General features: G+C 48.3%; 4 protein-coding genes across 6 annotated transcripts in view; 3 read left to right on the top strand and 1 right to left on the bottom strand.

The window, feature by feature from the left end:
- The first annotated feature begins 487 nt into the window (after nucleotides 1-487).
- Nucleotides 488-5,953, top strand: LOC114852391 (troponin T, fast skeletal muscle isoforms-like). 3 transcript variants are annotated; one of them, XM_029144740.3, is made up of 14 exons: nucleotides 488-522; nucleotides 612-625; nucleotides 1,842-1,985; nucleotides 2,894-2,911; nucleotides 3,089-3,109; nucleotides 4,065-4,083; nucleotides 4,172-4,217; nucleotides 4,347-4,463; nucleotides 4,563-4,640; nucleotides 4,924-5,034; nucleotides 5,102-5,211; nucleotides 5,308-5,398; nucleotides 5,636-5,676; nucleotides 5,769-5,953. In XM_029144740.3, exons 1-14 carry the CDS (start codon nucleotides 503-505, stop codon nucleotides 5,803-5,805), a joined length of 867 nt encoding a protein of 288 aa, XP_029000573.1. In that variant the 5' UTR covers nucleotides 488-502; the 3' UTR covers nucleotides 5,806-5,953. The 3 variants fall into 3 exon arrangements, with proteins under 3 accessions (XP_029000573.1, XP_055363526.1, XP_055363527.1); XM_055507551.1 differs by lacking the exon at nucleotides 3,089-3,109; XM_055507552.1 differs by lacking the exons at nucleotides 2,894-2,911; nucleotides 3,089-3,109.
- Nucleotides 5,954-6,232: 279 nt separating this feature from the next.
- LOC114852392 (myoblast determination protein 1 homolog) lies at nucleotides 6,233-7,904 on the bottom strand. Its single transcript, XM_029144748.3, has 3 exons — nucleotides 7,190-7,904; nucleotides 6,958-7,021; nucleotides 6,233-6,712 (listed from the first exon to the last, which is right to left on the bottom strand). The coding sequence occupies exons 1-3, from the start codon at nucleotides 7,721-7,723 to the stop codon at nucleotides 6,570-6,572; spliced, it is 741 nt and encodes a 246-aa protein (XP_029000581.1). The 5' UTR covers nucleotides 7,724-7,904; the 3' UTR covers nucleotides 6,233-6,569.
- A 3,203-nt stretch (nucleotides 7,905-11,107) lies between these two features.
- LOC114852335 (gamma-secretase subunit Aph-1b-like) lies at nucleotides 11,108-14,792 on the top strand. The gene is given in 7 exon segments (XM_029144653.2): nucleotides 11,108-11,390; nucleotides 12,015-12,185; nucleotides 12,408-12,481; nucleotides 12,702-12,824; nucleotides 13,134-13,233; nucleotides 13,235-13,259; nucleotides 13,404-14,792. Coding segments are annotated over 7 exon segments (774 nt in total). The 5' UTR covers nucleotides 11,108-11,277; the 3' UTR covers nucleotides 13,572-14,792.
- Nucleotides 14,793-15,985: 1,193 nt separating this feature from the next.
- otog (otogelin) overlaps nucleotides 15,986-27,990 on the top strand; it is a 28,093-nt gene continuing 16,088 nt past the window's right edge. Inside the window, 24 exon segments of the mRNA XM_055507545.1 lie at nucleotides 15,986-16,046; nucleotides 16,156-16,210; nucleotides 16,612-16,669; nucleotides 17,868-18,342; nucleotides 18,345-19,238; nucleotides 19,844-19,945; nucleotides 20,067-20,224; nucleotides 20,770-20,891; nucleotides 20,960-21,168; nucleotides 21,475-21,605; nucleotides 22,046-22,152; nucleotides 22,579-22,688; nucleotides 22,770-22,895; nucleotides 22,964-23,072; nucleotides 23,203-23,249; nucleotides 23,501-23,646; nucleotides 24,192-24,324; nucleotides 24,766-24,943; nucleotides 25,441-25,565; nucleotides 25,756-25,968; nucleotides 26,126-26,291; nucleotides 26,843-26,917; nucleotides 27,061-27,104; nucleotides 27,197-27,362. Coding sequence (XP_055363520.1) covers nucleotides 15,986-16,046; nucleotides 16,156-16,210; nucleotides 16,612-16,669; nucleotides 17,868-18,342; nucleotides 18,345-19,238; nucleotides 19,844-19,945; nucleotides 20,067-20,224; nucleotides 20,770-20,891; nucleotides 20,960-21,168; nucleotides 21,475-21,605; nucleotides 22,046-22,152; nucleotides 22,579-22,688; nucleotides 22,770-22,895; nucleotides 22,964-23,072; nucleotides 23,203-23,249; nucleotides 23,501-23,646; nucleotides 24,192-24,324; nucleotides 24,766-24,943; nucleotides 25,441-25,565; nucleotides 25,756-25,968; nucleotides 26,126-26,291; nucleotides 26,843-26,917; nucleotides 27,061-27,104; nucleotides 27,197-27,362 — 4,010 coding nt within the window.

The raw sequence follows: 27,990 nt of genomic DNA, 5'->3' as shown, positions 1-27,990 counted from the left end.
GACCACATTCATGTGAATCTGTCAGAGCTGCTAGTCAGTAGACGATGAAGTGGCGTTGGGAGCAGAAATGGACCCAACAGTTTAGTTGTATTATAAGAAGGGAGGAATGATTTTAGGTGAGGCCATAAACAAAAACATCCGCTGCTGTTAGTTTAAAAGAGATCAAACACACACAGATTCAAATCGTCCTGGACCAGGTGTTTGGGTCAGCTCCACGTAAACCCGACTTGAAGTCCCACTTTAGTCCCCTGGTCTAACACTGATGTGCTCAGTGGACTCAGTGGACTGGATGAGGCTGGGCTCAGTGGACTGGGTGAACTGGGTTCAGTGGACTGGGCAAACTGGGTTCAGTGGACTGGATTAGGTGGGTTCCGTGTAAACTCTGCCCGTTCAGATGCTGAGTCTCTTATTGTGTAACAAGCTCAGAGCAAAGCGGATCCCACAAAGTGACCAAGCATCCACTTTGTCTGTTGTCCCGTCAGGAGTGACGTCTGCTGTGACCATGTCTGACAACGAGGAAGTGTAAGTGACCCGACTGCACGCTGCCGTGTCCAGGTTCATGTGGTGGTGCATGAGAGCGGTCAGCTCTGACTTGTTGTTTTGTGTTTCAGGGACCAGATGGACGGTAAGTAACACCCACTCACATGTTACCTGATGGACTCTGGGAGAAACCAGGTTTATTGTGTTTATGTGTTTGATGGGTTTTAATTCATTTTCCTTTTAACACTTTGTGTCATTTCTGGCTGTTTATGTTTTTCTCATTTGTCTTCATTGAGTCTCTGTAGGACTGTTTTGTCTTTCTTTGTTCTTTTTGTGTGTCCTATTTATTGTACCTGGCATCTGTTTTTATCCTCATGACGTTCTACTGTTCATCCATAATTCTATCTAGTCTTTTTTTTCCATTCAGTTGTATATAAGATAATAATCTCTTCTAGTTCAGGCCCTAAGCTCTGCTGTGACTCGACCTCAGTTATGATGTGTTGGTGGATCACGAAGGTCATTTTTTCTGTTTTTACATCCACATGTTAAATGGGCTGTTGTTGTTCCTCTATGTTTCCAAACCTGAAGACGTGGAAGGTAAAAGACGACGTCTCGCTTCCATATCTGACGCTTTGACCACTGAACTAATGTTCACCCTGTTTCACCCTTGATTTGATGCATTTGAACACTGACAGCTGGCCAAAATTTATTAATTTGTGAATATTCACATATTCACACCAAGAGTTCAAAGCACCTTTTTGTAGCAGATAATGAATGTTAAACAAACTTAGACGCAGCGCGATGAAGTCGTTCGACACCCAGCTGTCGGTCAAACGCGTCCAAATGGAGGGTGTCCTCACGAGTGAGGTTTCTCTCACATGGTTAAGAAAAAAATGCAGCAGAGCCCCAGTCTCTACATTTCTTTTCTTGGCATGTGACACGTTCACATCTGTTCACGCTGCAGCCGTGCAACTGTCACCGGCCTCGTTCACACAATGGCCATGCTTTACACTGTGAAGGTGGAAACATGCAACAACAATCCCAGTGACGCCGGTACCGACCCGGAGGTCCAACTAGGAGCTGACCTCACGGTGAATCAGAAATAGTGTCGGTAGCTGAGATACTGTAAGCGTCATGTTTTCCACTGTAACAGTTCAAACTAGCTCCTGTGTGAAAGGCCAGGTGACGTCCTCTCACCATGTGTTTCTCTCTCCGTTCTCCAGAAGCCTGTCCTCCCTCATCTCTGTCACTAAAGTAATGTCTCACTCTTGGTTTCTAATGGCTCTGTCATGTCTGTGGTCTCGTTAACGGCCTTCCACGCCTCCCTCCACCGGCGCTTTGGTGCATGCTGCGTGCCGTAGCCCAGGAGGAGGTAGTAGAAGTAGAAGTAGCCCCTGAGGCGGAGGTAGAAGCAGAGCCAGAGGTAGAGCCTGAACCCGAACCCGAACCAGAGCCAGAGCCAGAGCCACAGAAGGTGGTACAGCAGGTGTTTCGTGAGGAAGAAGGTACGTGCTCACCCTTCACTGAAGCTGGTTCCTCCCCTGTAAAGAAAATGATGCTAATAATCAGGTGAAGACATAAGACACTACACTCAGGATTCACTGACCCCAGAGGTGTAGGACTTTCAGCATCATAGGGTAAAGCAACATCTACCCTGGTTTAGTGAGTGGAAGGTGAGGACCAGCCTGGGTTCAACATTCCCTTCAGTCTCTGTGTTAGTCATGTATCTGGTGTCATCAACGCTCCGACGTGCAGCATCTCTCCACAAGTCAAGGCCAGTGTGTGCTGCACTTTAGGCTTCTTCATCGGGAAGAAAACTAAAGTGTCTTCTTGTTGTGCGCTGCAGCTCTGTGGGCTTTGCTTTGTACATGTTCACGTAATCACGTTCCTTCAGCTCACGCGCGCGACAGATCACTTTTACCATCATTCACCGCCAGGCGTGTGATTTGAATATGAGATGTGCAAACAAAGAGGTGAAGAAGAGAATCGGCCTCTACATGAGTTAAATGCTCCATCTCAGCTGTGGCCTCTCTTTAAAAATGGCTCCTTTTCAATCAATTGGCATCAGAAAGGCCAAATCAGAGAGGATGATGGGTAGTTTGAGTCATGGGAACGCCTTTTCTCTTCACCTTCCAGTGGTTGACGTCCAGCACCTTCCGTTGTGTGTAGATGACGAATGAGTGTTGTGGAGGAATGTCTGCCCACGCATTTACGGAGCCACTGCAGGAGCGTCAGGCTTCGACGTTGAACTAATGCTTAGACGCCGCTGCTTTGGCTCCGCCACAGGCTGATCAGACTCTCTTTGTGAATGTGGGTAAACGATGCATGAGGAGGATCTGTGGATGTGCAGAGCAGCCGGTCCACCACTAATGATCTCTGTTCTGCTCTTGCTTTGGACGCTTGCTGCATGCAGAGGCCTATGAAGAGGAAGGTAGGTGCTTTTTGAATTTCTCCGTCACACATTTCACACACTTTACTTGACGCTGAGGCAGAATGAAGCTGTTTGCTTTAGCTGCGTCTGCTGGCGACAAACAGGGCCTCACAGCGGCCTCCGGCCCCACTGCTCATCTCTGCCTCTTCTCTCTCTTGCATGAATGTGTCCTGCCAGGGGAGGAGGGAGACCAAGATGGTAGTCTCTATTTCCTGCTCAGTCACTTTACGTTGCCTGCGTTTTCCTCCCGTGTTGCTGTTTCTTTAGTTAAATGAGGAGCGATGAGCTAATCACACACCTCCCCAACCCAGTGTGCATCCACTCATGTTCACATACAGTATGACAGTGTACTCACACTGATTCACACACTAATGCACAACCAGATTAACGGTGAATAGACAGTGGCCTTAACTGTGTGTGTGTAAACTGCACAGTGGCCTGAAAACGCACACGAGCAGAAAAAAGCCGTGGAAACACCTCATCATGCTTTGGTTTGTGTCAGGATCCGTGAACCCAGAATCCTGGTTCCGTCTGGTTGGAGACAGTTCCACCAGCCAAGTTCAGACAGACCTGCGGATGGTACAGGTTCACGGGGAGCAGGTTCTGGTTACTTTGGTGTCTCCAGACTTTTTTCCTGCCGATGTACAACACGTCAGCGTTACTTAGCGACAGTCTGTTAGTTTGGGAAATGCAACGGTTGTTTGCTTTGTTTGGACCCTTTACTGTAGCTCGTTAAGTTAACTCAACTGCAGAACTGCCCATTTGTCGTCTACGGTTTCCAGATAAAAAGCTCCTAAGAGCAGAAACTTTAGTTTCGAAGCGACAGACGCGCCGTCTGAAACACGTGGCCTCTGGAAGGAGACGGGTCATTGTTGCTGTGGGAGGAATCCTCTCTGTCAACAAAGCAAACACATGCAGTTCCTCAACAATCCAGTCCGACTCTTGAATAGACATTTGTAGGTTTTCAACCCATGTTGCTGTATTTACACTTAACTCGACACTGATGAAGACTCACTCAGTGATTTGACCAACTTACAGTAAATCCTTCATCTCCCTCCATTAACCAGAGACTCCTCTGGTGTCTTATCAGTGTCTGACTGTCTCTCTGTCTCCCTCTTCTCTCCCTGCTGCTCTGGGACCATTGAAAATCCAGAGGAGAAGCCGAAGTTCAAGTGAGTGAGTTTACTGTGTGGCCTCATCTGCTTCCTCACGTCGTTCAGAGTCACTGTTGGGATTCATTTGTGTGATGATCTTCAACAGACCATCTGCCCCGAAGATCCCCGATGGTGAGAAGGTGGATTTTGATGTGAGTATCTGCCCAAAGAGAGGAGAGTATCAGGAAGGAAGCGGCTGCAGAACCACGCAGGCTTCACTGTGAGGTCCAGTGATGAGGGCTCGGCTTCGTCTCTCAGCGGCGCCCTGTGCTCCGTTACAGGACATCCAGAAGAAACGCCAGAACAAAGACCTGTACGAGCTGCAGTCGCTGATCGACGCCCACTTTGAGTGCAGGAAAAAGGAGGAGGAGGAGCTCATCGCCCTCAAGGAGAGAATTGTGAGGCTCCTCCTGATGAACACACATCCGCCCAGTGGCCTCGGACCTGGTCCTTTGAGGCAGAAATGCTCACAGGCCTGTTGTGTTTTGCTCCTGCAGGAGAAGCGTCGCGCTGAGCGAGCCGAGCAGCAGAGGATTCGAGCGGAGCAGGACAAGGAGCGTCAGGCCAGACGGGAGGTAGGCTGCATGTGCCGCTACCGGGCCTGAGCTCCATAAAGTCCCATAACGATGGGACCATGTCTGCAAAACCTCATCAACACACATTTTGTTAATAGTATATTTGCTGAGCAGTCTTTAGCTTTTCTTGATGCTCAGACAATCAGGGATAAACAACGTAATAGTAGCAGCAGGACTGCTTCTAGTATTTGTTGAGCACCTTATAACACGTTTACATTTTATTTGCGAGGACATCGGGCACATTTCAGCTGCTGCGAATGAGATTTTCAAATGTTCTCTCGAGGCTGAGCGCATGAGGAAAGAGGAGGCAGACGCTCACAGGAAGGCGGAGGACGAGGCCAAGAAGAAGATCGCTCTGACCAACATGGGCTCTGGCTACAGCAGCCTGCAGAGGGTAGGACGCGGCGCCGCCGGCACGCCGCCTGTCCGCGAGCGCGTTCTAACCGGCTGCACGTTTCCAGATCGAGCACAAGAGAGGCAAGAAGCAGACTGAACGCGAGAAGAAGAAGAAGGTTCTGGCCGAGAGGTGCAAGCCGCTGAACCTCGACGGCCTGAGCGACGACACGCTGAGGTAAAAGGGCCCGAAGCTGCCGCAGGCCCGGTTCTGTTTGGGCCCTGCGGCTGTTAGAGGGCTTCACAATGTCTGTGGCCGGTGTGTGTCACCCAGGGAAAAGGCGAAGGAGATGTGGGAGTGGCTGCATAACCTCGAGGTCATCAAGTACGACCACTGTGAGAAGCTCAAGAGACAGAGATACGAGGTCAGTGGGAGTCGGAAACAGTGTGTGGTCTCACTGCAGCGTCCTCCGCTCTGGAGAAGCCCAGTCCAGGGCTGCTGGGAGGTTCTGCTGGGAGGTTCTGCTGGGAGGTTCTGCTGAGTGTTGCATTCTGTGATCTGACCACTAGATGCCACTAAATCTTTTACTGCACATCAGTTACTGGATCAGTAACTGGACTGAACCTCAGTCCGCTTCAGTCACAGCTGTCTGTCTTTTCAGGTCATCTCTCTCCGGAACCGCATCGATGAGCTTCAGAAACAGTAAGTACCAGCTCCCAGCGGTTTATCGGGCGTCCACCCGGCTGCTCTGTGCAGATCTGACTCGGTCTCTGTCTTTGTTTTGCATTTTGCAGTAGCAAGAAAGGAGCCGCCAGCCGCCGCAGGAAGTGAGCGCCTCAGCGGCAGCTCGCACCCGGAGACGGAGCCGCAGGATGACTCAGCCAATCAAACGCCTGGATTCCTTCAGCCTGTTGGTGTGAATGTAGCTAAACCAGAGCTTCCTAATAAACGGAATCAAGATACATGTAGTAAATATAAACCAATGTGTGTTCTGTTTACTTAATCTGCACCTAAGATATAGATAGAATTATATTATTATATATTAAACATATTATGTAAAAACTACTTATTTAGTATTTAATTACTTACTGAGTAGATTTTCTACTTCAGTTAATAGATTTATTTTAAAACTGTATAATTATGTAAACAAGACAAACCAATATAAAATCACTGAAATAAACAAAACAGAAAACACAAATTTGAAAGCTTTGAATGAAAAAAATGTTTAAATTAAACGATTCACTCAGGAGATAAGGTCATAATTTAAAATTTTCTTTAATAAAATATTATTTTTTCATAAATAATATAAAACAATCATACAGTACGATCATCAATTGTGTATTTGTGTGAGAGCGTCTTTCATTTACAGCTGTACAACATGGTCCTTCTTCACATCTGCAGCAGAATCTAAGGACGCACATTCTTCCTTTGGCTCGTTATGTTTTACGTGCATAATGACCCCGGTCGGCTTTCGTAGGATGCAGGCACATTGCAGTGTTTTCCTTCAGCAGCCGTTCCACTGGAAGTTGGAGGAGCAGCTTCATGGACTCTGAGCGTCAGAGCGGCTCAAAGATGCTGTTGGGTCCAGCTGAGGCTCAGAGAGCAGGGCTCTGAGGCGATGCCGGGCCCCGGGGCACCACGCTGTCCCCGGGGGGAGACACGGTGTCTGTGCTGATCCGCTGTACGATGCTGGACAAACAGTCCAAGCTGGAAATGAGCAGCGGTTCCATGCTGAAATCTGCAAAACAGCAAACAGCAACCATCAGGTTTTCCTCAAAGCGTTCGTCAAGTGCCATTAAAATGAAAATACATGTAAAATAAAAGTCACATTTAGCAAGTAAGTTAAAAAAGGACTAATGCTTGGCTAAATGGGTGCTGCCTTGCTCATGTGAGGGTTGAGGACTTGACGTGTGATTTACGGTCACACAGAAAGCAGAACCAAAGCAAAGTGCGTCACATTGGGTGCAGACGTGACCAACTAACCGTTCGCTATGTGGCTGCAGGAGGAGGCACTGTCCTCGCTTCTGGTCGGAGAAGTGAAACCCACCTGGAAATAGATCAGTCAGTGAGTGAGACAAATACCCAGCATGCTGTCTGAGGCCTCTTAGGTCAAAATCAAAGCACAATGAACACATTGAACTGTCAGACTGCATCAGACAGACAGTTCCATGTCCTGTTTTCCCCTCGTGCTGCATTCAGGTGTCCTTCTGCTCACCGTGGCGTCGGAGCAGCTGGATGGAGGGCTGCAGGGGTCCGAGCCGCCGCTATAGTGGTCCAGCTGTGGGTAGAAGCTGTCGTCCTGGTCGGCCCTCAGCACCGCCTGCAGCGACGCGATGTAGCTGATGGCGTTGCGCAGGATCTCCACCTTGGGCAGCCTCTGGTTGGGGTTGGGGGCCGTGCAGCGCTTCAGGGTCTCGAAGGCGCTGTTGACTTTACTGAGCCGCCGCCTCTCCCTCATCGTGGCCGCTTTGCGCCTGTCGGCGCGCGTGGTCTTGCTCCTGCAGGCATTGCAGGCCCACAGCAGGCAGCGGCCCGCTGGGTGGAGGCCCCCTGGGCGGAGGCCCCCTGGGGCCCTCGCATGCTCGTCCTCCGCCTCGGCGCTGGGAACGTGCTGGGGCTGACTGAGCTGCTCCGGCGTCAGCAGGCCAACGTGCAGCAGCCTCGCGTCCAGGTCGTCGAAGAAGTTCACACCGGCGGTGCCCAGGAAGGGGTCGTCGTAGAAGTCGAAGGGAAGGTCGGACAGATCCATCAGGTGCAGGCGCTTCCTTGGTGAAGACAGAGGAGAGAGCTGCCCCAGAGTTGAGACAACAAAAGTCAAATTTTGATATTTAAAAGTGTGTCGCAACGGTGTCACAACTCGTAAAGGTCCAGTCTGAGCAACGTCAGCTGCATTTATAAAGGAGTCGGTGTGTAGGCGGGTCAATGGTGCGACCGGCCAATGAGCTGAGGGTGTGTGTGTGTGTGTGTGTGTGTGTGTGTGTGTGTGTGTGTGTGTGTGTGTGTGTGTGTGTGTGTGTGTGTGTGTGTGTGTGTGTGTGTGTTGACCAATGTACAAACCAGCCACAAAAAGGAAGCAATAAAAATCTAACTACGTCCATGTCATCATCAAATCATCCAAAATAAACATTACTATTATCAGTTTCTGTAATAAAATTAGAACAGTTAAAGTTGGAATGTTCCTCTACTTCTCTTCTGTGACCCATTTACAAAATTATTAATCAGCAATGAGGAAGGTCTTCCTCAGTCATTACTCTGACGCCTGCTGAGCAGGTCGTGATGTCACAGGGTCGTCGCTGGACAACAGTTCACGTCAGTTTGTCCAAACAGGTGAAACAGACTGACTTTAAGGTTTGTTTGAAGTGATCGTCAGGGCCCGTTATGACTTTCGTACAGGATTCAAATAATGAATAATCCTGCATTACAGGACACGCTGAGATTAGCAGCCAAAGTTTGTTTATCCATCTCCTTGAGATTTTTCACAGCTTCAGACCATAAAGTCGTGAGGTCGTGGGACAGAACAGCTCAGATCTCCTCTCGGTTTAACAGGACACTGTACGTTAAATTTAGCAGCTCATGAAACCTGAGCCGCCGGTATTATTATTAAGATCTGCCCCCACAGCCCTCAGCTCAGACCAACCCAGTGAAGCTGGCAGCCACAGAATCACAGTTCACTGAGAAACTGTGGATGAAGCATCCTGAAGACCAAGTCAGACATGGTTGGTGCTTCACAGGTTCCTGCCACATAACAGATCCACCGTCTGATCTCTGATCAGCTCCCACTGGCGCTTCAGCCATAAAAATCTGAGGCTGCTGAAGCTTCATAAAACTTGTGACGTGTTGTTTTCCTACATCTTGTACTTCAGTGACAACCTCGATGCTCCTTTCTAATTCATCATGAGTTTATGAGTGTGATCTCTGGGAACTGGACTCCTCCACATGTTACCTCCTCTTTTTACGCCATCAATGTGATGCAGGGGTGAATATTTATAATGAAAATGAGTCACAACTGATTGTGTAACTTGTTGTCTCTGCCGTCAAAGACAGTAAGTCTGTAGAAGCTAGTGCTTTAAAGGATACTTAGACTTTACTGCTAAAATGGTTAAATAAATATTTAATGTATCTTTTTTACACAAAAGCATCTTCCTTGTGACTTTGTCTGAGACTCTTAATCTCTTAATAATAAATTTTCATCCATGTTACAGGAAACGTCTCCTGTTTCATAGGAGCCCAGCACAAACCTACAGCGTTTTATTTGGCTGGTGAGGTGTTTGAGGCTGAGCTCAGTTTGTGGTATGGTTTTTACAGGATGGGGTTTTCAGTGGTGACTTCTCACAGCGTCAGAATAATGAAATGGGTTTTATAGCAGCTATGAATGAACAACAAGCCAGAGCTGCTTCATTCGCCTCTGATCACTTTGGTTCAGTTCAATCATGTCCTTTAGTTAAAGTTTTCATCGGTTGTTGCTGGCATTTATTTTTAAACAGTAAATCTCCATTCTGTCGCTTGTCGTCAGCATCACATCAAAGCTCAGACGAGGAAACCATGAGAGCTGTGACGTGAGCTGATCAGCAGCCAGGGGACACATTGACAGGACCCGGATGTGGATTCCAGATGGATGGCAGCTGTTTTATGGCTCCCGTTAATGGTATCGTCCGGGTTCCTGACTCTCGGGACCGTGTGTGACTTTGGACACACTCATCGTGCAGAACCCTGCGATGGCGACTGTACGACTGTGGTTCGTCTGCTTTGAATAGCCAAAGCTGTGTACAGCCTGCAGCTATGAAATATATAGATAGATATAATAGATATACTTTAAATGAACATCTTTCTAGGAAAAATAGCATTTCTGTGTCCAGGCTGTGCAGTGCAGGAGGTTGACAGGTGTACAGCTCCTTTCTGATCAGGCCCAGTGACGCTGCCGCTGGTGGACAGTGAGTTACTGCTTCCTGTTGGTGGAGAGGTGATTGACCTCTGATTGTAATGTGATGGGCGTGACTCTGGGTGGAAGTAGCCTGCTGGGAAGCACACGCACAGATTGGTTAACCATGCTGTGGCTCTCCTTCACTCCCCAAAGTTCCCAGACACAGTTTACAATGAATGGCTTTTGTGATTGCGGATTGTGTCATCGCCACGAGATAAGACGTTCTTTGGACAACTGACAGGACAAAGATGATGCCTTTGGTGCTGAAGGTCTGCACCACCTTATGGAGCTTCATAGTGTCTCTCCTCATCCGTGCTGATGCTGGACTCCCATTAGCTGTTAGCTCTCTAGAAGTACCACTAGACCTATGACAGACTTCTAGTGTGTGACCCAGAACCATGACATGGACTAGAACAGAACTTGTTTAGTAGACAGCAAAGGACGGGTCTGTCTGCTGCTGCTCTTCAGATCAGGTCCTCAGCCATCAGGGGTCAAAGGTTAAATCAATTCAACCTGTTCTCTCTATCTGCTCCTGCTGTTACAACACCATCAGGTCACTTCCTGTGGAGGGGACAAATGTGCAGGCCCTGTCTGGCCTTGTCATCAACAGCCTCTGACGTCGGCCTGGTTTTTCACTCCTCCTTCTCATCGTGGACGTAAATCATAGTGTGCTCTTCAAACGGTGACTGAAGTGGTGACGGTGCTGACAGGTCTCACCAGACTGTGACCTGAAGACAAAGGGAACGGAAGAAGACATGGATTCAACAGTTGTTCCTTTTCCCCCCTGACTTGGGTTTGAGAAAAATGCTCAACTCTAAGTTTTAAGGAGAGATCAGAGAAATGGAATCTTCACAACACATCATTTTAGTCCCTGCCGTGTTTCACATTGCTTTGTGTGCTTGTACTTGTGTCCAGCACAAGGAGAGAGGTTATATAGCAACATGCATTAAAATAAATATAATAAACATAAATATATAAACATTATGTAATTTCCTTATTATTCCTCTCTTATTTTTTTATTATTGTATTAATAAGTACATGTTTCTGATCATCAACATTAAAATGTAAACATGGCTTTACTCATTTAAAACATTTACCATCACTTTACAACTAGTGTCACTGTAATATTGTCATTAATTATTAACTGGAAATGAAAATAAAACAATGTAAAAGAATTTACCAAAAAAATAGCTTTGTCAATAAAGTTGTGAATCACGCGATGTGCTGTGACGTCACAGCAAGCCTGCGATCCACTGAAAGATTCAGGAACTAGCAGCAGCTTTACTAGGCCACGGCTCGGACAATTAAAGATAAACGTCAGTGAGTCGCACTTTGAAGAAGTCCAGACTTTTGGAGTCTCTCGTCTTTCGATCACAGCCAACATGACGGCGGCGGTGTTCTTCGGCTGCACCTTCATCGCCTTTGGTCCGGCCATCGCACTGTTTCTGTTTACTATCGCCCGGGAGCCGCTGAGGGTCATTTTTCTCATAGCAGGGTGAGTGTGTTGTTTCTGATTGTTAATTTAAAATGTTATCCTTGCTTCAGCAGTGATAAACCGACGTCACCGATGTGTTTGACGGAGACTACGAAGCGTGTTTAGAAGAGCTACTTGCTAGCGCTCCGCCTGTTTAGCTAACGGAAGCTAACGCTGCAGCTAACAGCTTTTACTTTCAGACGTCGGGCTCTAACAAAACATACACAGTTATCGGTGTTACAGGTCATTTGATCCTTTACCTAGTAGTATGTAGTAACACCCACACTGTAAATACAATATTATTAAAGGGGAATTTGAGAAACTAGAAATCAGACTTCCCTACGTTAAATTCTTTGGTTTACTTAATTTTCTCATTTACGACCTGAACCGTCAGGTTGACTCTGAGATGCACCTTTTCCTTGTTTGTCAATAAATGGCATTGTGCCAAACAAACAAAACCTCAGTCGAATGTCAGTAGAATCAGTCCTGTATGAGATGAGTTTAAAACCTTATAAAATAAAAGTTAATGACTAGAATTTAGGCAAAACAGTAAGTGTAGGAATGGTCTCATCTGAAAACATGTAAATAAACCAGCTGCCTGTGTAAAGTGCGTCATTCTCACAACTGTGGTCTTTGTTTTCTCAGGGCTTTTTTCTGGCTCGTGTCTCTGCTGCTGTCGTCTCTGGTTTGGTTCATATCGGTTCAGATCAGCAATAAAGACAGTGCCGTGCAGCAGAAGGGTCTCCTCATCTTCGGCGTGGTGTTGTCCGTCCTGCTGCAGGAAATCTTCCGCTTCGCTTACTATAAGCTACTGAAGTAAGTTGCTGCTAAAATTTAACAGCTGACAGTATTATTAGTGCTCAGTCTGAACTGCATCAAAACAACAGCAACAACTAAAGACATAAATGCTAAAACGAGACTGACTTTCAGAAACAGTCACATTTGTACATTTACTTACATCTTCCACTAACTCTCACTCTGCAGGTATTCTTGCTTAGCATCACAACTACATTTTTTTTAATCTGCTTCTTCCCACAGGAAAGCGAATGAAGGCCTCCTTGCCCTCAGTCAGGAGGAAACCATGCCTATTTCTATCCGGCAGCTGGCCTATGGTACGGTTTGTCTGCCAGAAACAAGACTGTAGCTTCTGAGATCTGCACATTAAATGTTGAAATACTGATTAGATTTTGCTAATGCTAACTGAACCATCTGCTGTGGAAGAACTGTTTTTGTGGACCTTTCTAAATATTTTCGCAATAATCTTGTAATGTTCACGATGGCCAGTGTAAATGTTTAGCTGTAAAGTTAATGATGTCTGTTGTTCTGTGACAGTGTCTGGTCTCGGCTTTGGCTTCATGAGCGGCGCCTTCTCTGTGGTCAACATCCTGGCTGATTCTGTGGGGCCAGGAACTGTGGGGATCCACGGAGACTCGCAGCACTACTTCCTGTCCTCAGGTACCAAACATTTACAAATCAAAGAAACACACAAACAAAACCTCTGTTTAATCTGCTGCTATGATGATCTACGTTTTATAAAAGATTCTAACTTGTGCCAACTTGGATGATGACATTAACGCAAGCCTGAATTCAAAGGAAACAATGCTAACTCCATTTATTAAATAGTAGATTTTACTTTTTTTACTTGCTTTTTTTTCTTTCTTTTCATGATATGAAACAAAGCTGCTCTTGTGAGATGATATTTGTATTTTCTGTATCTGTCCTGTGGCTTATCATACATAACAGTGTTTTGTTTCCATCCTTCAGCCTTCATGACCATGGCCATCATCCTGCTCCACATGTTCTGGGGCGTTGTTTTCTTTGATGCCTGTGAGAAGCAGCAGTGGTGGGCGGTGGCTGCTGTAGTTCAGTCACCTCGTCGTGTCCTGTCTGGTGAGTGAGCTTAAAGACCAAACAAAGATGAAAAATGACCATGTATAGATGGTTGTCAGGGCAATTTTTTGACACTTATACATCTGGGTAATTCTAAAAATAAAAACAGATAAGATCATGTATTTTCTCTCTTTACACCTGCAGACCTTCCAGAACCCAGAGTACGTCGCCAGCTTGGTCCCCACCTACGTCATCTTGTTCCTGATGGGTGTCTGGGCCTTTTACTCTGCCGGCGGTTCACTCAGGAACCTCAAGCTCTGCCTCACCTGCAAAGACAAGGACTTTCTCCTGGCCAACCACCGGCCCAGATAACAATGCACGCCCGGCAGTGTGCAGGACACTCTATCCAAAGACCAAACTGAGTTCACTAACTCGCACTGGAGTGGAGACCTTTGGTTAATGTGCTGTTTCCATCATCTGAAATCCTAAAAGTAAAAACGGTGAAGATTTCCTGAACAAAGGGAACCACATCTAACTTAAGGCTTAGTTTATGTGTTTAAACTTAATTGACATCCAATTACAGGGTTCTGTTCAAATGCACCCAGGTTGTAGGTTTGACTGATGGCTTCTTTTTTCTCTTGTGTGACTCTACTGTACATATTCCAACATTTTAAAGTCTTTAGCTATTTTCTTTTAAATGTGTCAACATTTTCAAGTGTGGATATACCATAAATTTAAGTCTTCATGTACATCCACTAGTCAATGCTTGTTTAATTTTCTGTGTTTTCGAAATTATGATACAGCCTCTTTAGTCTGGACTTTCACTACGCAGTCAGTTAGTGCTCCACACCATAAAGTCTGTCACTGTGCCATGACTCCACCTGCAGTATACAGTCAATTACAGCAGGTGGTGATTCCACCATATGTTTACTCCTGAATTATCTTAACGTTCTAATGTGTTGTAATGTTCATGATGGCTAGCACATCTGAATTATTATCAGCTTTCTGACCGCTTCAGCTTAAGAACATTCTAACATGTTAAGTGTAAGAATAATTTGAGTTGCTGTGTTGGACTGAACTAGGCTGTACAACTGGCCCTTGTATTAGGTGTATTGAGTGTTTCTTCATATCTAGTTGGCATAGTGGTGGTCACTTTGGTTTCTACAGGTCCAGGTTTCATCCTGCTGCATAAACCTTTAGATAAACCACATTGTTTTTACTTGCTTTAAGCAGAATTGTGCTTTATTAAGACCAGCATTTTGTTCTAACTCCCAAATAAAAGCCAGGATATGTTGTCTTGCTCTGTTTCACATTCCTTGCTGCCTTTTTATGCTCATGTAATTTCTGGTCCAGCGCAGGATCTCATGGCCACATTAATGTTGTCTTTGTTGTATAGTTTGTTTGTGACACTGTGAAGTCAGGATGGACATTGGCGCAGACCTACAGACGTAGGTTGAGCCTTTTTTGTTGTCTATGTTCCTGCTTTGGGCCTGAACTGTGGGCCGGGTCTCACGTGGCCGTCGCTGCCAGTTGGTTGGTGAACACTAACACGGTAACTCTTCTGCAATAAATCCTCCTTCACAAAGGTGAAAATGTTTGGCTTGACTTTTTTGTTCAGGTGATGCTTCAGTTGATCAGCTGTCATTTGTAGATAGATTGAGTGGTGCTGCCCTGTGTAGGTAAAGCGGATGCACCTTAGTACATTTCACACAGCGTCAACACAATCCTGGGCCGGTGGTCTGCTCTTACATGAACAACAGCTACAGCAAACAATTAATTCATCTTCAATCAGCAGAAAACAAAGCACCAGCTATCCATATCCAGGTGTGTGTGTGTGTGTGTGTGTGTGTGTGTGTGTGTGTGTGTGTGTGTGTGTGTGTGTGTGTGTGTGTGTGTGTGTGTTAATTACTCTCCCTCTGTCCCTCCTGGTCCTGTTTCCATTTATGAAAGCAGACGCTTCTTTCCTGGGTCATACAAAGCCGCTCGGCTCCCTGAGGCCTTGAGTGAAAGGCCTTTTTACCCCGACACGAAAGCGTTTCCTGAACCTGTTGAAAACGAGACTTTCAAATGCAAATGTGAGTCTGTGTGGACGGTGACACCAGGGTCACTTCAACCAGATCAGAAAGTTTGGTGCGGCTTTTTTTCCTGTTGGGGATTAGAGGTGTTGTGTTGAGGTCACGATGCCGCAGGTTGAACAGGAGCCAAAGAAATAAAAAACAAACCTGAATGAAGGCTTCAACACTGTACAAGTATTTACCGCCTGAGCTATTCAGCATTTTAATGTTCTTCACTGAAACATTTATTGCCCTGTTTGATTTAAAATGTCTTTAGTTGCTGCATGGTTACAATGAGACGCTGTTTTCCAGGAGACAGTGAATTTCTGCTTTTTCTGCTGCTTTGTCCTCTTCTGCAGTTTATGCAGTGACCCACTTTGACCACACGAGGGCGCTGTTCGGCGCTTTCACTCTCTGCTAGTTGAAATGGTTTAATTGGAACCTGACCAGTCTGACAAGCAAAGCTGACATGACGCCTCACTCATCCGGACCCTATGTGGTTCTGGATCGGACTGCGCTTCTCTTTGTGTTCATCAGGCGTCTCGCATCCAGAGCGCTTCCACCTCGGCCACGCCCACCCGTGCATATTTTATGCTAATGAGCAGGTGCTGCGCTTCTTGAGGCGCGCGGCGGCCGCTCGGGATGAGCCGGATGGAGCAGCGCAGGGAGCAGCGGGAGTCCAGCTGCAGGGGTTTCATCAGGTGATGCTGACTGCGGGTCCGCGAACCACGAATGGATCCCTCCTCAAGACGCCTTCACCTCATATCGCTGTATTTTATTCTGATTTATCAAGGTGAGTCAAATCAATATCCACATTAATACTTTGTTGTCTCTCTCCGTGCTTTTATTCAAGCTTCTTAACGTTTCACTCTTTGATTTAATCATTTCTTTTGTGATTTCAGCACATTTTTCCAGGGCTGTTGAGAGAGTAAACGTTTCTAACTGGGATGAATTTACGTGAGTTATTTACAGTTTTATGACATTTGGATAAAGGTCAAGTAAACGTTTTAAACCATGAAGAGCATCTTTTACTGGTACTTGATTTATGATTTATAGAATTAAAATATTAAATCCAGCACTAAATAATTTTATAACAAATTAACAGAATGATTATTTTTTATTCACCAGTTACCAATATTTGACTTTTTTTTCTCAACTGATAACAGTGTTCTGTTTGTGATACAAAATAAGCACCTGGGAAAACAAACAGTCTTGAGTTAATCAATACTAAAAAGACGATGAGTTGCAGGAGCAGCTGTAACTTAGATGTTTTGGTGGGTCCTGGTCGGTGGTGGGTTTGTATTGTTGGGGGTAAAACCGCAGCAGAAACAAACCGCTCCTTGTTCTCTCTGTCCCAGCAGCAGGGGCAGCAGGATAAAGCAGCAGAAATGGGACACCGCTTCCCAGGGAGAGCAGGTAGGCAGCTGCATTGATCATTGATGCTGATGGAGCTGCTACAGGCGGCAAACACACAGTCAACACTCGCAGTGAAACACGGAGCAGGGGAACCAGCGCACCAACCTCACGCCGACTTTCCTCACTTTGTTTCTTGCACGTTTAGATTCACGGAGCAAATCATCGAATGCATAGACTGGAAACGGACATTGTTCTTTTCATATTCATAGAATCAGGTCCGTGAGAGAGTCTCAGCAGAAATAGCGGCTCTGTTGTCAGGTTTGGCCTTTTGTCCAAGAGAATTGGGTCCAAACCATACGAGCTAGCGAACTAACAAAGCGATTGTCAGCAAAGGTCAAAGGTCAGAGAAGCAGATCTCATGTCAGATCAGTCAGTGCAGTGTAACATATGGGTGTTTAAGTTTCAGCATCACTGGTCAGTGGTTAATAATTCATAGTGACATGCTCCTCAGACCCCAACTGTTCACTGCTACCATCTGCTCTGTTCATGCTGAGATGAAAGCCTTGGTTTGAGAGCTCAGGTGTCCATCAGGCCCAAAGTCCAGGAACAATGTCCGACTCATACCTATATTATTAACCCGGTCCTCCGTGTGCCTCTTCCCCTGTTCAAACCTTCGTCTGCATCTTCTGCAGCAGCAGTTTGTAAAGCAAACGACGCGTAGACGCTCACTTGTTTCAGCAAACATCTCAAGCTCAGATCTGTAAATGCTAAATGCCAGTAAGGTGATGATGGGATGGAAGCTGTGCTGGAGTCATTCAGGACGTCCACCCTCCACTGTCTCGCTTCCATCCTCACTAATTTGCACCCTGTTCGGCTACAGTTTGGCTAATTCTCGGATGAATTCTTGTCCCAGAAAAGACACAGACTTCTACGTGTCTGATGTTTTAATCAAATCTTAAATTTTTTACTAATCTGTCATCGGATAACTGAGCTGCTTTTGCAGGTTTGTTTGATAATATATTAAACCCACTGAACTAATTAAAAGAATCAGACTGTGCTGTTGTGAGCTGAAATCTGTTCTTTGCTGTTGTTGCCAAACAATGCTGGCACCCAACATGAAATGATAAGACTTAATATTTCCTCTTAGAGGAATCGATTAAACATTGTTCGGTAGAATCAGGTGATTATTGTATAAATGAATGGTTGTGACTGTTGCATGAAGTCATTTAAGATGCATTTTCTTTCCTGACAACTCCAGACGGCTGCTGCGTCAGAAACCAACACCTCCTCCTACAGTCCCTCACTGGACAGCTGGACAGCTGCAACCAGCCTGAGGTCCTCATGGGCCAGAGCAACAGAAAGCATAGAGTCACTGACCACAGCAGCAGAAACCAGTCAGTCACCAGCAGCCACAACAATAGTCAGCCCGTCCTCAACGACCACGGCTAAGGTAACAACCAGTCAACCCTCAGTGACCAGGACACCATCCGAGTCCTCAATGACCACGGCTTCAGTACTAACCAGCCAGTCCTCAACGAGCACGGCACAAACGAGTCAGTCCTCAACAACCACGGCACCAACCAGCCAGTACTCAACAACCACGGCACCAAACAGCCAGTCCTCAACAACCACGGCACCAAACAGCCAGTCCTCAACGACCACGGCACCAAACAGCCAGTCCTCAACGACCACACACGGCCACAAACCCACCACCCCCACCACAACACCACCCACAAAGCCTCCTCACGCCAAACGGCACAAACGAGTCAGTCCTCAACAACCACAGCACCAAACAGCCAGTCCTCAATGACCACGGCACCAAACAGCCAGTCCTCAACGACCACGGCACCAAACAGCCAGTCCTCAACAACCACGGCACCAAACAGCCAGTCCTCAACGACCACAGCACCAAACAGCCAGTCCTCAATGACCACGGCACCAAACAGCCAGTCCTCAACGACCACGGCACAAACGAGTCAGTCCTCAACGACTACGGCACCAAACAGCCAGTCCTCAACGACTACGGCACCAAACAGCCAGTCCTCAACGACTACGGCACAAAGGAGTCAATCCTCAACGACTACGGCACCAACCAGTCAGTCCTCAATGACCACGGCACCGACCAGCCAACCTTCCAGCACAAAATCATCCACTAGTCAGGCAACATTTAGGAAAGAATCCACCAGACAATCATCCACAACATCATCAGAAAGCAAATCTTCGACTACGCAAGAGTCTTTATTTCAGCCCCTTGTCAACACAACCCTAGTTACAGAAACTTCCACCCACTCTTTATCAAGGATAGAACTAACTAACCAGTCACCAACCACCTCATTAACAGCCATCCAATCACCAACAAACAAGATTCTGCCTAATCAATCATCATCTGGCACAGTGACAACCAGCCAATCACCAGCCGGCAGGGCCACAGCTATGAATACACCAGCAGTAACACCTATGGAGCTTACAACCAGCTTAAAGACATCACAGGAGCCATCAGACAGGTTGACGGCCTATAACCAGTCAGTATCTGGTTCAGCCATTTTACCAGCTGAGCCTCCAGTAAACGCTTCTCAGCTGAGCAGGCAGGCCAAGGAAGCCCTGAGGTCACCGCTGCGAAGGATTCCAGGTAGGTCCAGAGGTCTCAGCAATTATACAGTCATTGCATATGGCTGAATTTCACGAAACAACATGAGTAAATATGTTCACGGTCCAGAACAGATTCCTTTACCAAAACCTGGAATTCTCTGAAAATGTCTAATTCAAACTTAACAACAACGAACCTCTTTGTTTCACCCCCCACTCAGACTTTATCTGATCCCCCCAGCTCAAACCCCATTTGGGACCCGGGTTGACGAGCTCCAAGCCCACTGTGCAGGTGCTGTTAGTGTAGAGCGACGGACCATTGTTAGGCGTGTGGCGGTGCGTTTACTGACCCCTGACACGGTCATTGTTGATTGACCTGCTCAATCAGAAAGTGCTATTAATTAAATTCTGCTCGAAGCCAATATAATACAATTCTGCCTGCTGCCTGGGGCCTTTGGGCAGTTGCTCACTTAGTTGGATCCAGTTTATGCTTAGAGGGAACATTTTTACAGAAAATGTAGAAACAATGTGTTTCAGTGTAACATATGCTTGAAGGTTGGTTCGTCTCACCAACCTGAGGAGGACACTCTCTCGGGGTTTCACGCTCCAACCGATGAGCAGCAGTGTAATGTGTAAAGTGTCTTCCAGCAGGGCCGTGTGTCTTCCCCTGTCTGAATGGAGGACAGTGCATTCAGACGGAGTTGTGTGACTGCAGCCTGTATCAGGCCACTGGGCACAGATGTCAGACAGGTAAACCCTGAGGGCGCAGCCGCTCCTCCTCTGTCATTGAGATGGGTGGCGACTGCTTCCTGCTCCGCAATGTTTTCTGGCTTGTATTGGTTTCACAAACACCTCATCACCATGTCTCCAGTTCCGAATCCCGGCTTCGAAAGGGAAATGACCTGCAGGACGTGGGGCCAGTACAACTTCGAGACCTTCGATGGCCTTTACTACTACTTCCCCGGCCGCTGTACGTACACTCTGCTGAGGGACTGTGAGGAGAGCAGCCAGGCCGGCGTCGTCATCCAGGTCAGGAATGCACCCGTCGGAGGAAGCGGGGTCTCTCAAATTTTCTCTGCATTCTGACTAGTGCGAGGTTCGGTCTCAGCCTGAGGAAAAGATTTACTTTGAAGATTAGTGAAAGCTATCTGGTTATTAGAGTCAATTACCATTAAATACTGCAATTACCCACTATGCCTTGAAAGCATCTGCAACAGACCGAGACTTTGTTCCCTGCAAAGGCAGCAGATATTGTGGCTGCATACGGGAAAACCCGAGCACACGGCGGAGCAGGATTCACACGCGTTTATACATCAACACACGTCTTAATATCGAGCATTTAACCTGCAGTGATGCAAATCTAACAACTGTTAGATGAAAGTGAGCCTATATGTTAATCGGTCAAAGATAAACCCACACTCAGCTCAGGAATGTCATCAAATGGGACACTTAGCGTCTCAGGTTTCGGGGTTTAATCAAGTCTTCAAGGTTGATTTTGTGGTTTCTTCATAAAACAGCAGCTGCACAGGATTCACCGCTCAGTACAAGCTTTCACATATATGTACTCTGTGCAGATCCACAACGACCCAGCGTGTGGCGACAGCCCCTACACCTGCCAAAGGTCCGTCAGCATCTTCCTTCCGTGGGAGGGCGAGCTCCGGCTGCACGCCAGCAACGTGACCTTCAAGGGTCAAAGGTCAGCGGCACATCTCTATTCCCCGGTGGCGCCTGGTCCCGGCGCGGCCTCACCGTCGCTGTATTCAGTTTGCAGCTGCCTCATCACATCCACGACCTGCAGCTGGAGCGCATCTCGCAGTACGTTCTGGTGACGCAGGAGCGGGGCTTTACGCTGGCCTGGGAGGGACGCGGCGGCTCCGTCTACGTCAAGCTCAGCCCCGAGTTTGTGGGCAGAACCTGCGGCCTGTGCGGAAACTTCAACGCAGACGTCCAGGACGACCTGAAGACCAGCTACGGTGGGATCATCTGTTTGTGAGATGATGAAACGCTGCGTCAGAGCATTTGGTTCAGTGTGACCCGGGGCGTGAGAGCGGCTCAGACGCTTTTAAGCCCGTCTGCCTCAGCTTGAGTCCTGGAAACACACAAATCCTGGTGTGAACATTCAGTGACTGTAAGGTGATCACTCCAGACGTCTGAGGATGTGACCAGTCACCTGATACCTCATTAACTCTTTACATCCCAGTGAAAGCTGGACACGTCTCGTTGCTCGTGCTCATAAATTGCACTTTCTAAAGCTTTCTAAATCTAAGTCTTTTTTCCAGGTGTGCTGACTCATGAAATAGAAATGTTTGGCAACAGTTGGATGGAGGCAGAACCACACCAGGCCCGATGCGCTGTGGTGCCTCCTGGCTTCTCGTCACCCTGTGCTGCAGTAGACGCTCGCGTGCTGCTGGTAAGACGACTAATAAAACAACAGGACATTATTTCTTGCATTACTGATATCTCTTTTTAAAATATGGGATGGACCCGTTGACCCTGAACCCATTGACCGTGACCCTGTTAGATGTGACCTTGATATCCGTAACCCTGGTGGATGTGACCCCTCTGATCGTTACCCTGTTGGATCTGACCCTGTTGACCGTGACCTCATTGACCATGTCCCCGTTGACCGTGACCTCCTTGACCGTGACCTCATTGACCGTGACCTCATTGACCGTGACCTCATTGACCGTGACCCTGTTTACCGTGACCTCATTGACCCTGACCCCGTTTACCGTGACCTCATTGACCGTGACCTCATTGACCGTGACCTCATTGACCGTGACCTCATTGACCGTGACCCTGTTTACCGTGACCTCATTGACCGTGACCCTGTGTGTTTTGCGGCTCTAGAAGGTGGAGGAGGTCTGTGCGATGCTGTTAGAGCCACCTTTTCAGAGCTGCCACGACTTCGTCAGCCCGCTGTCCTTCATGGCCAGCTGCTCCAACGACCTCTGCACGTAAGAACAACACATTCAGATCCACTTCATAGTCTTGACTTTCAGAGCACGACGTATCTGATTGAGCACAATTCTGCCTCTGCAATAAATGGTGGTGACATTCTTGCCGGGTGTTTGCCACTAGTGGAGGTTCTATTCCCTCACATTTGAGTTTCTCTGGTTTTTACTGACGTAGATGACATGAGTCAGTTTATTATATTGTCTATTTGTTGTTCTTAGTAATAAACCAGTAGATCATTAATCATGAAGCGATGAATGAAGATCTCTGAACATTATTCTATATTAGAGATAGGTAGGAGAGGCCATGAGGATAAAGGGGTTAATAAAAGGCTTTAGACCAAATGCACCAAATGCAATGGTTCTGGACAGACACTGGTCCGGTTTCCCTCTGAGCTGCTCACTCTGGTCATTGTGCCTGTGTTGAAGGTCGGGTCCCAGCGGTGACGAGGTCTGCCAGGTGCTCAGTGAATACGCCCGGGCCTGTGCCCACGCCGACCACCCACTGCACGACTGGAGGCAGCACATTCCTCAGTGTGGTATGTTGGTGCTCCATGTTTCCAGCTGCTGCTTGTTGTAGGTGTGAAGGTCACAGTTCTGTTACTGATGTCTGCCTCCAGGGAAGCAGTGTCCTCTGGGTCTGCAGTACAGGGAATGTATCAGCTGCTGCCCAGAGTCCTGCAGCCTGGAGCGGACGTGCATCGACAGCCGGTTGGCCTGTTTGGACGGATGCTACTGTCCAGACGGTGAGTTCTGCTCAGCTGCGCTCGCGTTCCACCTGTTCTGGCTGCTTGTAACGCTCTGCTCTCCTCAGGACTGATTTACGAGGACGGGGTCTGCGTGACGCCGTCTGACTGTCCGTGCGAGTACCGCAGCATGTTCTACCCGTCGGGGCAGACGCTGCAGGAGGACTGCAACAACTGGTGAGACCACATGCCTTCTCCGGCAGGTTCACTAGTGCTTTAATCTTCTGTGACCACCTGGACTCTCTGTCTGTGATCCTGCTCATTAGCGCAGCCTTTCATCTTGTCACGTTTCTTCTTTCTGTTGCAGCACATGCGTGGGTGGAGTGTGGAACTGCACTGACTACAGCTGCCCAGGTTCGTAGCTCATTCATTCACTAGAGAATGGGAGGAAGAGAAAGAAAAGGTTCCTTAACGCAGATCAATAAAACTTTGACAAACATCTAGGAAGGAAAATCTTCAGGGACCAGATGACGTAGATTTGAATCAATTATAGTAATTTGGCACTTTGCATCACAAGAATGGAACCAGAGTAAAGAAGCTTCTGAAGAGTTTTACATGATGGGCGGGTGTGAACGGAGAAGTGAGCATCGTGTGACTTTGTGCAGGCGAGTGCTCGGTGACGGGCGACATGTACTTCCAGTCCTTCGACGGGCGGCTCTTCACCTTCCCTGCAACGTGTCAATACGTCCTCGCCAAGAGTCAGAGTTCGGGGAAGTTCACCGTCACCATCCAGAACGCGCCCTGTGGAGCCGTGAGTCACCTTCCAGCTGCATTTCTTCCCCTGCTCTCTGTGCACTTCGTCTGTCGTGCAGGTTTCGTTATCAGCTGAGCGGCGACAAATGCAAGGCAACAAATACATCAGCGTTTCCTCTGAGCCTCTAATTTCCCAGCAGCCCTTGAGCTGTGCAGACAAGCGAGGTGGAGGTGAGATCTAAAATGTCCCGCTCATCAGAGCAAAGGCCTCTCACAGCCAGCGGAACAGGATCGGCTTATCTGGCCCGGCTGACAGAGGGAGCAGGGAGGTGAAGACAGACCCCGGAGGGGTGGGGAGACGAGGACAGGAGGTGGATGATGGGAAGGGCCAGATAAAGGCTTTCAGCTGCAGCGTGTAGCGTTTAAAGGGTTCACAGATGATATTGCTTCTTTGTGTGGGTGCAGGTCCACACCAGCTTTATTTGATCTGATCCTCCTCCTCATTGAGCTCAGCTGTAATCGTGCTCTCGTTCTCTTTCTGTGTCGCTTCTGCCTGGGAAAACACCAGCGGGCATTTATCCAGCCGTGTTGTCTGACCCGCAGAACCTGGACGGGGCCTGCATCCAATCAGTTAACCTGGTTGTTGACGAGGATCCCAGGGCGGAGGTGACACTGAGCCACGTGGGCGAGGTGTTCCTGGCCGGACAGCACCGCCTCTCGCTGCCCTATTCTGACGGTAACATCTTCCAGCATGGCGCTCACTCAGCGCCCGGGGGTCGTGGCGCAACGGATTGAATGACAGCTGAGCTCTTGGGCTGATACTTGTATTGTGTTGCCCATGAATGTCTTCCCTCTGAGCATGAATTCACTTTCAAGCCGCTGCATTCTCTGGATCCAGTTAACTGTGTGAGAATGATCTGATACTTTGGTCCCCGATGGACAAACACAGTTTATGATCTTATACAGTATCTGGTGACACTTGACTCTAATTCAGGTTCATTCATTCACTCTTTGTATTTACCACATTTCATATCATATCATGTCCATGGACCAACAAGGCTTAGTTCAAGCTGCTTTAACAGAGTCAGTGATCAGATTGGACGTGATGATGCATCAACCCAACTTAGAGGACCAGTTCTGCGTGTGTTCACCTGCCGGCTCCTCCTCCTCCCCACAGACGTCTTCCACATCCAGGAGCTGTCGTCCATGTTCCTCCAGGTGAAGACGGCGTTCGGCCTGCGCCTGCAGTACGGCTGGAGGGAGTTCCGTCTGTACCTGCAGGCCGACGGGCTGTGGAAGGACGACACGGTCGGCCTGTGCGGCACCTTCAACGGCAACATTCAAGATGACTTCCTGTAAGTGCGCTCCAGGCGACCTTTGACTCCTCCCGCGCCCCCAACTCACCCGCCTCCAGTCTGAAAAGAAGGAGCGTACTCCTGTTTCAGAGGGAGGTGATGGTGAAGTGCTCTCTGTAATGCACACTGCATCAAAAGCCTCGCTCTCTGATCAGCCAGTTTAGCCAGATGAGCGGCCAACTGGACCCGGAGCTTCAACAAGGATCGGACTGTTGCTGAATAGGGCCTCCACTGTGCCGTATGGCCGTGAAGGGCGGATGTGGTCTAACAGCTGTAAACGGATATACATACCAGGCTGCGACTGAAGCAGTCGCACGCTACTGGAGAGAAACGATGCAGAGATGTCAGCAGCAAGATTTACCCTGTGATTATTGAGCCTTTATCTTTGGCTTTTACCACTTTTCCCCGAATTCAGGACTTTGCATTTGGGGCGCTCTGAGCCCACGGTATCTGGCTCCGTATCGGTTAACGTGAGCTGTGCTCCTCTCGTCGCCCAGGTCTCCGTCAGGAATGATCGAAAGCACCCCTCAGCTGTTTGGAAACGCCTGGAAGGTGTCGTCGGCCTGTTCCCTCAGCCTGAGCGCGGCCCAGCTCGACCCCTGCGACACCCACCAGCAGGCCGGTCAGTGTGCTGATGACGCAGCCCTCTGAACCGTGGCAGTGTAGACATCTCATGTTGCTCAACAGCGAGATCAAGCTGCCAGCGGATCCAGATGATGAAGTCTAAACTGAATTGGTTCCTAGTTTATCTTCTCAGTGAAACATGAGAGTGTCTCTGTGCAGCACTGACGCTCCTTCTCTCGCTCGCTCAGTGTCCTATGCCTCCCAGATGTGCGACGTTCTGCACCAGGACCTGTTCTCCTCCTGCCACGAGTACCTCAGCCCGGCTCCCTTCCATCAGCAGTGCCGCTCGGGGACCTGTAAGTGCGGCACGCCCTGCCTGTGCTCGGCGTTGGCCCACTACGCTCACCACTGCCGCAGGTTCTCCGTCATCGTGGACTTTCGTTCACACGTCCCCGACTGCGGTGAGCGCCGTGTCCGTGCTCCGATATTAAAGCTGAGCACTATTGGGCTGGAACGTTCCAGCCTCCTGCTCTCATCCCAGAAGCAAGTCTTGGGTTGTGCATTATTATTACATATACTATGACTAGCAGGTGGTCTCATGTGAGCGTGTCCCTGCAGCCGCCTCCTGTCCGGCCACCATGCAGTACGGCACCTGCGTGTCCTCCTGCCAGCGCCGCTGCTCCGGCCTCTCCGTCCCTCAGCTCTGCGGGGACGAGTGTGAGGAGGGCTGCGTCTGCCCCGAGGGCTCCTTCTACAACCACCGCACACACACCTGCGTGCACAGGTACCGCGGCATCTCACCGTCGCCATCGAGAGCGGCTCCGGCTCCGAGCGGCTCCCTCTGCGATATTCGTTTCTGCTCCGGGGCAGCCGTTAAGTGGGAAGTCTTGTATCTGTGCTGCAGACGTGGTCGAGCCACAGGACCTCTCCCTTTCAGGCTGCTCTGCCCTAGAAGACACGCAGCTTAATTCCTCTTAAATGTCCCAGGTTTTTACATCCTAGTGCAGCGCGGAGCCTTACTTACCATGTGATAGAGTTACATCGAGGAATTCACTGTGAAACCCCCCTTTCATTCCCACTCCGGCCGGGACGACACAGACACCTGATAACCAGTGAGAAAGAATTTGTAGCACAGAGGCCGATGTGTATCGCTGGCCTATATGTTACAAAGGCTTCAGCCTCCACTAGACAAACCTCAATGTATGGACGCTGTCATTTTTCATCTTTCAGGATGTCTGTGAAGGAGCTTGATTTACTCGGGGAAGTCTTCTCTTTGATAATGTGATGTGATGTGATCATCGGCCCACGCCAGCTTTGTCTGCTTGTTTTTCTCAGGAGCGAGTGTCCGTGCAGTTTCCTCGGAGCGGACTACGAGCCGGGGGATGTGATCATGACGTCAGCAGGTGTTCAGTAAGATCCTCCCTGTCTCCGTCTCCCTCAGCCTCAACCCTCAAAATATTGTCGCATCGTGATCGTGAATATCAGCTTTTATTTTGTCCATTCCTCGATGTTATTTGTGGTTAAAGCACATCATCGTCTGTGTTTCCCGTCAGACTCTGTCTCAATGGTAAACTGGTGTCGCAGATTGCAGACAGCGGTGAGTCATTCCATTTCATTGATGAACCCAGAACATGTTCAGGAGGAGAATGGAGCCGAAGGTAAACCTGCAGTGCCTCCTTCGCTCCTCAGACGGGCTGTGTCCAGAGGGGCAGCACTACCAGAACTGCTCGTACGGGGAGGACGGCCTCCTGCTGGGAAGGGGCGTGGCCTGTGAGCGCACCTGTGAGTCGTACCTGCTCAACCTCACCTGCTCCACATATGAGCCGTGCGTGTCTGGATGCGCCTGTCCCCCTGGGTGAGTGCCTGCGTGTCACGTACTGTATGGAAGCCACAACCCATTTTTTTATTATTCACATCCAATCTGTGTTTAATGAAATGTCGATGCCTCTCAGATGGCAGCGTTACAACACTTTTTACACCACGTTGGCTGTAATGATGCAGGTTCCATGTTCAGCTGATTTAGTTTAGGTTCAAATCATATAGATTTCTTAGTAATACCTTTGGGGCCATTAGGTTTTAGCTGGAAGCCCATCCAGCATAGACTTCCTTTACCGTGACCGTACTCATACAACAAGGGTGGCCTCATTACGGTAAACGTTTCTCTCTGGTGTCCTTTAACCCAGCAGACGACGGGACAGACATGATGGAGGACTTTCCAGTCACCTGATCTGTCTAATCCTCTCTGGCTGTCGGCCTGAACGGAGGGTTAAGTGCTTTCATTCTGTGTCAACCTCGAGTCATTGTGACAACATGTGGCTTTAAACATCCTGACCTATCACACACAGATCCTGTATCTGCTGTTTACTGCTGGTCAGTAATACTAAGCCCATCCATGTAATGGTGGATCCATGATGATCAGGTGTGTGCAGACGAACCTTCAGATCATCTCTAGCCGTGCGTGATTCATCCGTTGACCTTCACAG

This window comes from Betta splendens, chromosome 3 (genome assembly GCF_900634795.4).
Source record: "Betta splendens chromosome 3, fBetSpl5.4, whole genome shotgun sequence".
Taxonomy (NCBI): domain Eukaryota; kingdom Metazoa; phylum Chordata; class Actinopteri; order Anabantiformes; family Osphronemidae; genus Betta; species Betta splendens.
This window is presented reverse-complemented; position numbering and strand designations above follow the sequence as displayed.

Coding starts and splice junctions, on each gene's coding strand:
- LOC114852391 (XM_029144740.3), top strand. CDS start 503: ATGTCTGACAACGAGGAAGT. Junction 5,212..5,307: donor CTGAGCGACGACACGCTGAG/GTAAAAGGGCCC, acceptor TGTGTCACCCAG/GGAAAAGGCGAAGGAGATGT. Junction 5,399..5,635: donor TCAAGAGACAGAGATACGAG/GTCAGTGGGAGT, acceptor CTGTCTTTTCAG/GTCATCTCTCTCCGGAACCG.
- LOC114852392 (XM_029144748.3), bottom strand. CDS start 7,723: ATGGATCTGTCCGACCTTCCCTTCGACTTCTACGACGACCCCTTCCTG. Junction 7,022..7,189: donor CCAGCTGCTCCGACGCCACG/GTGAGCAGAAGG, acceptor ATCTATTTCCAG/GTGGGTTTCACTTCTCCGAC. Junction 6,713..6,957: donor CTGCAGCCACATAGCGAACG/GTTAGTTGGTCA, acceptor GCTGTTTTGCAG/ATTTCAGCATGGAACCGCTG.